The sequence below is a fragment of the Oreochromis aureus genome, linkage group 1, assembly GCF_013358895.1.
Source record: "Oreochromis aureus strain Israel breed Guangdong linkage group 1, ZZ_aureus, whole genome shotgun sequence".
NCBI classification, from domain to species: domain Eukaryota; kingdom Metazoa; phylum Chordata; class Actinopteri; order Cichliformes; family Cichlidae; genus Oreochromis; species Oreochromis aureus.
In genome coordinates this window covers 18,952,522-18,964,858 of record NC_052942.1, presented here as the reverse complement: position 1 = coordinate 18,964,858, position 12,337 = coordinate 18,952,522, and the positions used below count along the sequence as shown (strand labels likewise).

Sequence of the window (12,337 nt, the reverse complement as noted above, 5' to 3'; positions counted from 1 at the left end):
AAGGTGAACGACGGCTTCTCTAAGTCACTCCCCCCACCCCCGCTCCCCCACCCACCACCAGTGCCCCCCTCCAAGCTGTCTCTCCTCTCAGTCTACTCGATCTCACTTCTTCTTCATTCATTCTGCCTCTATTTTCCAAGTGCTCCGTTTTCACTCTCTACTTTCATCTCTGACCCCACATCCTCCCTTCATCTCTCTCCCCCCCTCCTCGTCTCTCACCCCCCATCTCACATTCACTTACCTTCTCTCTCCATTTCGTAATTTCCTGCTTCACTGCCTCTGCAGTCTCTCTCTCTCTCTCTGTCAGACACGCACACACACCTACACACATACTCACACACAGAAAAATGCACTCTCTCCCATCATTGCGCTCACCTGAAGTAACACCACATCCTTCTTAATGTGCCAGCAATTTCTAAACTCTTCCTTCCACTTCTCTTTTGTGTGACCCTCACATCACAGACTCACCCAATCTATTATCCACTAAATTATCTTCCTATCACTTCCTCTGCCTCTAATAAAAACACAAGTCAAACACACAGACAAATACAGCTCAGATGATTAAGATATGCCAACAGTACAATTTAATCAAATCCCAATCCAGTTTCCCAGAATAGCGTTACAGGCCGATCTGAAAATTGCAAGCAACCTGCGGTTCACGTGAAGAGATACAGAATAAAAGTTTGAAGAGAGAAAAGGATGATTAGTTGAGCGTGCCCTGACCATACTGGGTGGTGTCTATCAAGTGCAGTGAAGCGCTCCCACCAAGCCCACTCTAGGCGGGAGAGGAAGGCAATTTATGTCCGTCAAAGAGCTGGCCTCCACCTAGGGGACAGGATGCGGTGAGAACCGAGAGCTATGGCCTGCATCCTAAACAACTTCATGTGCCCTGCACTCAACGTAAGACCCGAATACAGTTCTTCCCGAGAAGGCCCGATTGTTGAATGTCAATGTGCCAGCAGTGCTGATTCCTAAAAACTGTCAGGTAAGTTCACTCAGCTCGTTGGTCTCAGTAAAAAACATGTCTTTCAGTTTTAAAGTTTTACGTACTGGGAAAAAATTAAAAATAATCTGGTCCTTATGTGATCTTACACTGTTTCATTTTTTTTTTTTTTTTAACTAAACCAAACAGCAGAATCAGTGTGCGAAAAACTAAGCACAGCCTTACAAAACCACAGGAATTAAGAGCGTAAGTAGCAGCCAGATGCTGCTAATCAAATGCACTTGATTAAGCAGAAATTTTGGCAGCTTGCTGGTCTGGAGCATTCAGGTGTGTGTTAACACAATGCCAAGGTGGGAAGACATCAGCAGTGATCTTAGAGAAGCAAATGTTGCTGCCCATCAAACTGGGAAGAGTTTTAAAGACATTTCTAAACAACCTGCAGAAAAAAGGAGTGGATGTCCTAGCAAATTCACCCCAGTGCTCACAGAAACTTCAAATAACCCAAGAGCTACATCTCAGGCTCTACAGGCATCAGTTAGCATGTTAAATATTAAAGTTTATGAGAGTACAGTGTATGTACTGTGCTGTATGACCTGTTTGGAAGGGTTTAAAAAAAACTTGCTTAATTCTTTAAAAATTCAGTGTAAAAAGGTGTTTTAAACTACCTGTAAAGAGGCAGTGTGTAAATGTGGTGGCAGTGCACCAGTTTTAATGTTCGAGTGTTTCCCTGACCTTACAGTGGAGTAGACCTTGTTTTAATAGCCAAGTCATTAACATACAGGGAGTGCAGAATTATTAGGCAAGTTGTATTTTTGAGGAATAATTTTATTATTGAACAACAACCATGTTCTCAATGAACCCAAAAAACTCATTAATATCAAAGCTGAATGTTTTTGGAAGTAGTTTTTAGTTTGTTTTTAGTTTTAGCTATTTTAGGGGATATCTGTGTGTGCAGGTGACTATTACTGTGCATAATTATTAGGCAACTTAACAAAAACAAATATATACCCATTTCAATTATTTATTTTACCAGTGAAACCAATATAACATCTCCACATTCCCAAATATACATTTCTGACATTCAAAAACAAAACAAAAACAAATCAGCGACCAATATAGCCACCTTTCTTTGCAAGGACACTCAAAAGCCTGCCATCCATGGATTCTGTCAGTGTTTTGATCTGTTCACCATCAACATTGCGTGCAGCAGCAACCACAGCCTCCCAGACACTGTTCAGAGAGGTGTACTGTTTTCCCTCCTTGTAAATCTCACATTTGATGATGGACCACAGGTTCTCAATGGGGTTCAGATCAGGTGAACAAGGAGGCCATGTCATTAGTTTTTCTTCTTTTATACCCTTTCTTGCCAGCCATGCTGTGGAGTACTTGGACACGTGTGATGGAGCATTGTCCTGCATGAAAATCATGTTTTTTTCTTGAAGGATGCAGACTTCTTCCTGTACCACTGCTTGAAGAAGGTGTCTTCCAGAAACTGGCAGTAGGACTGGGAGTTGAGCTTGACTCCATCCTCAACCCGAAAAGGCCCCACAAGCTCATCTTTGATGATACCAGCCCAAACCAGTACTCCACCTCCACCTTGCTGGCGTCTGAGTCGGACTGGAGCTCTCTGCCCTTTACCAATCCAGCCACGGGCCCATCCATCTGGCCCATCAAGACTCACTCTCATTTCATCAGTCCATAAAACCTTAGAAAAATCAGTCTTGAGATATTTCTTGGCCCAGTCTTGACGTTTCAGCTTGTGTGTCTTGTTCAGTGGTGGTCGCCTTTCAGCCTTTCTTACCTTGGCCATGTCTCTGAGTATTGCACACCTTGTGCTTTTGGGCACTCCAGTGATGTTGCAGCTCTGAAATATGGCCAAACTGGTGGCAAGTGGCATCTTGGCAGCTGCACGCTTGACTTTTCTCAGTTCATGGGCAGTTATTTTGCGCCTTGGTTTTTCCACACGCTTCTTGCGACCCTGTTGACTATTTTGAATGAAACGCTTGATTGTTCGATGATCACGCTTCAGAAGCTTTGCAATTTTAAGACTGCTGCATCCCTCTGCAAGATATCTCACTATTTTTGACTTTTCTGAGCCTGTCAAGTCCTTCTTTTGACCCATTTTGCCAAAGGAAAGGAAGTTGCCTAATAATTATGCACACCTGATATAGGGTGTTGATGTCATTAGACCACACCCCTTCTCATTACAGAGATGCACATCACCTAATATGCTTAATTGGTAGTAGGCTTTCGAGCCTATACAGCTTGGAGTAAGACAACATGCATGAAGAGGATGATGTGGACAAAATACTCATTTGCCTAATAATTTTGCACTCCCTGTAGTAGTATCAGCTATGTAGTTAGCTAAGTTTTTACTTAGTGTTTGCTGTTTCCTAAAAACAGCTTTTTTATATTCCTCGTGGATAATAGCTTCAGCTGTAGGCAGATTACCACAGTCCTTGACAGCAGTGTCACATTATCACTGTCGCAAATGCTTCGTGTGAAGCAGAGGTGAAAAACATCAGCGTTCAGGTTGCCAGTATGTCTGAATTAGCAGTTTTGCTATAAAGAGCACAATCAATAAGAGTTCCTGACATTGACATTGATAAGTTGTATCAGTTCTTATATAAGACGAACATATCCTAATAGTAGACCCTTCCTAGAGAAGGCTGACTGTAACAGAGAGCAACCTGCTATACAGAGTGGCATACGGATTCTTACAGCCATTCAAAATGCTTTATCTGTCTGGTGTATGAAACATTATTTTAAAAATGTCAATTTCACTTTGAATTACAGAACAGGCAGTTGTGAGTATTTCCAAGCAGCATTCCCATCAATCAGGCTACTTAAAAAAATGCCCTTGCCTGTTAGAATTTAAAAATTGATGCCTTAGCCATCCCTCTTGAGGAAAAACAATGACAGCGATATTACGTTTGAGTAGTTGCTGTGACGAAGCAGTCAATAAGAAATCAAATAAATTAAAAAAAGAAAAAAAAAATCCGAGCAATGCTGTTTGAAACCCAGGAACGCTATCTGCTCCCGTCAGTCTAATACAGTACACTCGAAAAAGACTTATCTGTGATTTACTTGATCACAATTGCTGCACTGAAAATTCCCGTCACTATCTCCAGGCGAAATCAGAAGAAAAAAAATCAATGCTGGCCTCTGCTGCCTAGGGTACCCTTCAGAGATCTTAGGGGATAGAAGACGATCGATCACTTCATCAATGTACTGTAACTTCAGGAGGAGGAGAATAAAGGCTCTTTTTTTTCTCTGAAGATGAGAGAAGGAGTTTTGTGGTTTGGCACACAAGGTCAGGGATAACAGTTGAATACTGATAGCTATATTAGTCTAGCAATACCCATGTTGACAGATACACATTTTCTATAAGGTCGTTTCTTTTTCATTCACCTTAAGTGTCATGAAGTGGTAGACTTCCTGACATATAGAAAAAAAGAGCAAAAAACAGAAAGGCACACACATACATTAAAAATTGTGCATTTACACTTCAATACAGCTACACCTATATACACACACTTAGCACCCCATCTTCCCCTCCCTTCTCAGGGCCAAACAAGCACTATCATCCTTCAATGTCAGCTCATCGATTGATCTGCTGCTTAAGCCCCTGCCGTGTGTCGGCATTGGTCAGATACAAAGCCACACAGGGCAATTCATCACTGAGCCCCAAACACTTAGTTTTGACAGTGTGAGAGGGAGAAAGAGAGGGAGATGCAGACGGAGAGGAGATGAAGCGAGAAGAGAGGAGCAAGAACAAAAGAGCAAAGGGAGAGGGAAGCACCAACTGAGAAAGAGGGATTGATGTGGAAAGAGGTAATGGTCTTTTTTAATCCATCAGGGTTGTCTACAGAATACCTCTCAATCTGAAAACTGTCTTTGCCTTATGATTAAGTTAGATGGAACCCTAAAAAAAGCCACTTTTGTTCATGGGGGATAATAAAAGATACTGTATACTGTGCCGAGAGACAGAAGAAGAAGAAGAGTGCATCTCTGACCTTCTGAGGATGGAATTCGGGAAGCATGACGCAGGTGGCGCCCACCCAGAGTGGGCACAGCAGCTTGTTAACGACGCCATGAATGTGGTGGAGAGGCAAGGTGTGCAGGATGACATCATCTCTGGACCACGCCCATTCTGAAACCAGACACTGGACCTGAGGGGTGGGCGGGAGTGGGTTGTTAGGATGTCATATTGTCTTTACAATAAATTACCTTGGTCAGATTTCACTGTTACAGACACTTGTTACAATGATCTCCCCTAAGCTGTCGTTTGGTGCACTTCCAGATGACAAAATTGATTTTTGTAACTTATTTGAATTCTTCACCATTGTCACAATACGCTATACGAGAGGAGACCAACAACAGCGAGGTTCAAATTAAAGGTTTTATCCTCAGCATACACATTGCTGTTAGTAACAGGAGTATCAGGATCCCCGTGTTTTAACAACCTTGATCTTGATCCCTTTTATTGTATTTGTTTTGTTTACTGCATTAAAATTGGGAAAAATAACTTTTAAAAAGGCATTTTTATTAAAAATAACATAAAATTACACGTCTGATTTACTGTATTTTTTGCTAATGTAATGTTGTTTACCTGCTGAACTTTTGGCACGTAGCTAATTTCCACTTGTGCACGTATGAGGTCTGACAAAGTCAAGAGATCCCTGTGAGCCTGGTTACAGCCAAAAAGCACAATAATACTAAAAATCATTATAACCTAACCCCACTCCACTCTAAGTGCCTGCTGGTGTAGAAATCTGTATACACCTGATCAACAGTAATCTCTCCCTCTGTGCTGGGCAAACAAAACACAAAAAAGAACAACAAATTCTAAAGTTTATCATCGATGCTCTGCTGCTCTTAATTAAGGGTAGCTTAAACATCAGTGCAAGTCCAACATTTACAGTTAGGTCCATAAGTTCTTTGATACTGACACAATTTTATAATTGTTGTCTATGCACATCACCACAGATGACCACAAATAGAAATGGCCACAGTCATGTAAACAATACACACAAGTCATTTTTAAACTATGCCACAGCTAAAAGTATTATTACTTATTAATTTTGTTAAAATATTTCAAGGTCTAAACGTTGTGAAACCACCACCAAGACTTAAATATCCTTTGATGTTAAAAAACATCTAACTTCTTATTCAGCTTATTTATTATTGGTTATATTGACACAAATCTCAGTGAGAACATCACAAAACTAACACATGCAGATCTATAAACTGTATCTATGATTTTTTTCTTAAATTAAAGAACTGTTTAGACACCCCCAGGAGACATATTCCCTGATTAGCATCATCCTCGTTTTTTCCCCATTGTGCTTCCTGAATAATCACTAATTTATGCCATTAAAGATCTCCTGAAGTTTTTCTGTGCAATTTTAAGTGAAACTGACCTACATGCCTGGCAGTGTGGAAAATTAAATCACTCTAAAAGGAGGCAGAACTTCGCTTGAATCTGGTCGGTCTGGAAAACTGAGTGAGTGAATGATTAAGTGAGTCTGTCTGGTTTTTGTTTTTTTTATTTTTTGAGGGGTAACGTCAGTTTTTAAAAAAAAAATGCCTGCAGTGAATGTGATTATTAAGGTGCGCTATGTCCACAATATTGTGCATAATGGTATTTAAAGAGATGAGCGTCATGAACAGTGTCAGAGTACTAAATGCCATCAGGGCAAAAAACAAAAGATGTCTCCTGGTCGTACATGGCTGCTGGCTTGTGTTTTGACTCTTTGATTCATTAAATTAATTCTGACATTCGTGTACATGAGCATCACCAACATGCATGTAGAACACTGAATCTGATTGCCTGTACAAAATAACGCAAACAGAACTTTACCTTCACGTCTGCCCACCTGCAAAGGAACTTTTCTTTTCTATGAAGTCACATTCATGGCCAAAACATCAAATGATTTAAACAGATGCACTTCTGCAGTTTAATGCCAAACAAAATTATTCGTCAGGTCTTCCGTCAAATGTATTTTTTTCCCACTAAATGAAGCTTAATTAACCCTTTCTTTGTTTAAAATGACAAATTTTCAGTTGTATAAATAAAACTGACTTCACTAAAGAAAAAAAATGTACACAGAAATCCAGCAAAAACCTTCACTCCTAAAAAGAGTAATCTTTCCAAGCAACAATTATGAAATCTTACAAGAAGATAGGACTTATTTTGTATTAAATACTGTTATTAAGGACTTATACATTAGAAGAACACAAATAAAACCATCTAAACATTTAATAAATAAGCTGTTTTAGTTGTACATTAACATAGCTTGCAGCAAACCATGAATGCACCGTTAAAAGGTCTAATTTAAGAGACCCAGGACCCATTACCCTATGATAAAAAAAATATCTAATAGCTTTACTCTACTCTACTTTGGCTCCAGTGTAATTATTAGACATAATTTACCATAGCTTGGATGCTGCTGTGTGTATGCAGAACCCCTTTGGGTCGCCCTGTTGTTCCACTGGTGTAGATGATCATAGCTGGTCGATCAGCCCAGTCAGTGATGACTGTCTCTTTCTCTTGTGCGCCTTCCTCACATAAAGCATCCAGGTCAGAAGTAGGGGGCAGCTTCAGGCACGGCAGCCCGAGCTTCTGTGCCAGAGGCTCGAGGGTTTCAGTGTAGGGGTCCGCTGCCAGCAGCAGCGAAGTCTGGGAATCAGAAATGATGTACTCCAGTTCTGCCGATGGGTGTTTTCGGTAGAGTGGCACCGCCGTCCCACCACTCATCCAAGTGGCCCACTGTGCTACTGTATAGGAGGCGTCATTAGCACACAGGAAGGAGACGCGTTTTCCTTCCAGACCTCCAAAGTCTGAGCTCAGAGCTGTACCGATTCTATTTGCAAGACCTAAACTGCGGCAGTACAGCTGCTTGTAGCTGTGGTTACCACTGCTGTCTATGATTCCAAGCTTTTCTCCATACACTGGAGCTCTGGCAAAGACCGGCTTCTGGTTTAGCCTCGATGAAGGTGCTGTAGTCCAGCTATGAGCCCTTCTCAGACCTGTCTGTCTTAAAATCCATTGCCCTGGCTCTAATGGACAATAAGTTAAGGAAAAGGCAGGTTTCCAGTGAGGCAAAGTCCACTTTAAATAGTGGCAAGCAGCGGTTATACATCCTGGCAGCATGTTTGACTTTTAGTTGTTTATACTCTCCACAGTTAGAAGCTCATTACGGCTCCATCATCAGTATCTTACATCTGCTCATATGAATATCTGTGGGTTGAAGTGAAAAACATTTGCGCTTAGTTTGATGAAGCAACACACAAAGTCATAAAGCCAAATCTGTATGATTAACTTTGATCACCAGGGATTCTTTCTGTGACAATTAACCACCTGATTAACGACTAGTTTTGTTTTTTTTTAGATCTGCTGGTTGATGGTTACGAATACAAAACAAGCGTACTGATGTGGTCAGCTTGATAAAATAAATAACTGTTAAATTAAGCAACAAAGAAGATGATCTGGTTCCACCAGTGTTTGAATTTTTCATATATTATTTCCAAAATAATTACAGGAATCACTCAGAGATACTGAGAGGCACTGGCTGAGAGGCACTGGCTGAATCAGTACTACTGAGCACCGTTTCACTCGGTGCCAAAGTTTGGTAGCAGAACACATCTGGGGTAGAGGAAGAAAGGGAGTGAGACCATGTGGCATCACTCAAAAAACACACAGGACTTTAGCACATCTGTCACCAGCGTATAAGAAGTTGAACCCGTGAATGATGATAATGAAATTTTTAGTGAGACATCGACATTTTCTTCAGATCATTAATTAGGCAGTTGGATCGGTTGTTGTCAGAGAAACGGGGCTTTTTTCACTGTGTTGGCTGACATTTTAACGTGGCATTTTTACACTGGCTGCACTGAGATTTCTTATCAGCCTGGTATTTACAGTAAACAAGCACGCTGTGTTAGATAGTGTGTCCGCAACCTTAGTATCTAAGCATAGACAATGCTATTTAATATTGTAGCGTGCAAGAACTGTGACAGTGACATCAGCCTCAGACACTATCAGACAGTGACAAATGGTGTTGGTTTGACGTGTAAAATGTTGTGAATAAATAAAAAATGCTTTAACTGAGAAGTTTTGACCCATTTTGTGAGATAAATTTATGAATTTATTATTTCAAAACGAGTACTGAAAAACATGCTGTGAAACCGCAGACGCTGGACAATTTCAAATACCTGGGGCTAGTAACACAACCACTCTTATTAAAAAGCTCTGAATGACTTTTGTCCTGAGGCCTTTAATCCTCAGGGACTTGTACTGGGGCACCACTCAGAGCTTTCTGACAGGTTGCTTCACCACATGGTCAAGCAGTAACAGCAGGGACTACAACGTCCAAGAGAGGGTGGTGGCAATGCAAAGAATATAACTCATAAAGGACCCATCTCATTCACACAGCAGTCTCAGACAAACACACAATGAACACTAACCTTTGTACTCTATATAGTTAATGTTTTATGGGTCATTCCATGTCAGCTGACCAAATACTTTAAGCTACAAGAATATACACTCTGGGATCATGAATGCTGCCTGAACATATGAATTAAACTAATATTAAACTAAACATATGAATCTTTTGAAAAATTATTTATGGGAAGGGGGGCAGAAGACCACCACAAGTTTTAGATATGTTACTACAAGACAAAAGCCTTTCTAGATTTTTTTTTAGGTGATTTTATATTTTTGGAATTTCACAATAACTTGCAAAATATTTACATCTTTAAAAGAGAATGCTTAAAAAATGAATCACACAAAATGTCATAAAAACAAGAAAACATGACGAAAAATATCTTATTATTTATCAGGTAATACGAAACCTAATTCATGTTTGACTTGGCTCATATATGAGCCAAGTCAGAGAAATTATGGAACATTCACACACTAAAACTATTTCTTTTCTTTTCAGGAATGCAAGTAAATAACAACTACAACTGGAATTTAAAATAAAAATATTTTTTTCTATTTTTTTGTAAAACTATGTTTGAAAATTCATCAACAATAATGACATATTAGCATAAAAAACTGATTTTGATTTGATCTTCAAGAAATTATGACTTGAATAGTTTCATGGTACAGAGTACACCTCATATGTGGAAATCAGTGTTCTCAATTTCAAGGCCTCGGTGTTTTATATTGAACTTTGCTACAGATTTGAAATCCCGTCACAGTAGCGGATATTTAACCGAATATTTAAAATTACTCAAGGAGTTCTCTAGATATATCTATTTGAAATGGCTCCACAGAAACCGGTACAAAGAAAAAGCTTGAAAATGCCTTCATGACTTGAAGGCATTTTGACTTCACCAGAAATGACTCCCCCAGGCTGGGTTTTTTTCTAAAATTCGTTCAATTAAAATGGCATAAGCTTTCATTGTTACAATAGTTACTTAACAGTTATTGCGCTATTATTTTAAACATTATTTTAATCAATGATTAACAACATCGTGACTCTTTAATAGCATTAACATCTTTCAGTCACTTGTCGACTTAAACAGCTTTAAACAGCAACACCGTGAAGTTACAGGAGGACTGACGATGATGAGGCTGACAGAAATAACCTCTTCATCTTAACGCCACGGTGTTCAGTCCAGGTGACTCTGACCGTCTCTGTCTTTCACTTTATTCAGCGAGGACAGGTGACCGGACATCAGCCATGACATGAACGGTACACCTCCGCGTTTGACGGCTACAAACACAACGATATCTCCTAAAATAACACCCAGTTTCACTGTCTACACCTTTCTCTATTAACTATTTCACTTTCACCTTACCTACAATAACAGTCGGCATTTCTTGCAGTGAAGGACAGTGCCACGGCATTAAGCGTCCGGTTTGAAACAATAGTGGTTTAAACAGTTCCCGTCTCGTAAGTATACAGCACAAAGCCAGTTTCGGCAGGGTGGTTGACACTTTAAATATGCAGCTTTAATAACCTTTGAACAATGTTTTAAATGATTTTAATGATCTTACTTTATTAGTCTACCAAATAAAAACTTACATAAAATAAAATGATAATCACACATTCAAAGCATGGCTGGATATAGCAACACAAAACCTATGATCTTGTCTCTGCCGATAACTGTACTGCTGCTTTAAAACTCAATTAATTTTCCCATTTTGATGATTAAATGGGCAAAACAATAATAAGAAATGAGTTAAATATCGGGCCAACAAACAGCTAGTTTCAGATAACTAAATCCTTAATTATAAACAAACTAGCATGAGCTGTGTTTTTCTGTCATCCTCTGGTTATTAACTCAGCTTGGCAGTTGTTGACATAACCTCCACCCACTTTACTGAGGACCTGCAGATCCAGTGGAGAAGCTGCTCACCAGAGAGGAGGACACGGGAGGGGAGAGCAGGACGTATACGCAGCCGCTCCACACAGTGTGTGTTTTAGATCACATGCCAGTCCCACCACGCAGTGTGCCAACTAGCTTGGCTGGCTTCATCATCACAGTGCAAGTGGGCACATTCAGCCGCCAGCTGGCAGTCGCGGGCCTCAGATAAGAGAATGGTACAGACATGGCACACGTTCAAAAAGTTTTCACTTCCCTCCCCAAACCCCCTACACTGCAAACGAGGATGGCATGTTCCTAAAAACTGGAGCCTTTGTTTCTCAGCGCTCCCCTCCACTCTCAGGAATAGTGGCAAAGACCACTCGTTCCCATTCGCGGGGAAAAGGCTATTGAAGGGAATGCTATGCTACCCCAGCAACTATTTAATTTCCAGAGAATCCTTTATTTGTAGGGAATTTGGAGTCTTCAGTGTTTTTCTGACGCAGATGGCGCTGCCAGATTTTCGAAGGATTCAACTCAAAAATGACCGAATGTCGTCTCTGATGTAACGAAATAAGGCGCAGAAGACCCGTGTTTTTGGATTTGTTTCCTGGAAGTTGGCCATGTCTTCGACGTGCGTTATGTGGGGACGGGAATCTGAGCCAGAGATTTATTTACAGCTACTTGTGACATGCAGGGATGGATGAACAGGGGAGGATAATAAAGGCACGCTTGTCATGTAACGACGAGACACGGCTATCGCAAGGAGTTACGGTTTTGGCTATATTGCGAAAAATGAGGGTTAGATGCAGTATATAGTAAGCAGAGGCTGGCATTCTGCTGCGGTGGCCTCCTGCCAGCGCGCCATTCAGAAAAGACCACCTGAAAGGATCTCGCCACTGATGGGCAGGATGGCCGCAAGCAGGCGCCAACTCTCATCTTGGCAAGGGACGGCATCAGAGGAAAAGAGAAAAGAGGGGACCCCCCACAGATCTGTGAGAGTGGCTGAGATGGTAACACAAACCGTGGGGAGTACCCAAGCATGTGTCAGGTTGGCATCAATGTGAGAATGTCTTG

At 40.7% G+C, this 12,337-nt stretch overlaps 1 protein-coding gene across 3 annotated transcripts in view; it reads right to left on the bottom strand.

Annotated features, from left to right (window-relative positions):
• The window catches only part of acsf3 (acyl-CoA synthetase family member 3), a 37,977-nt gene extending 27,106 nt beyond the window's left edge, over positions 1 to 10,871 (bottom strand). The window contains exons 1-3 of one of the 3 annotated variants that reach the window (XM_039609751.1): positions 10,758 to 10,871; positions 7,380 to 8,186; positions 4,960 to 5,115 (exon numbers count right to left, since the gene is read on the bottom strand). In XM_039609751.1, coding sequence (XP_039465685.1) covers positions 4,960 to 5,115; positions 7,380 to 8,099 — 876 coding nt within the window. In that variant the 5' untranslated portion in view covers positions 8,100 to 8,186; positions 10,758 to 10,871. Of the gene's footprint in view, positions 1 to 4,959; positions 5,116 to 7,379; positions 8,187 to 10,753 lie in introns of all 3 variants that reach the window. The other 2 variants (XM_031744866.2, XM_039609754.1) reach the window with 2 other exon arrangements.
• Between the last annotated feature and the right edge of the window lie 1,466 nt (positions 10,872 to 12,337).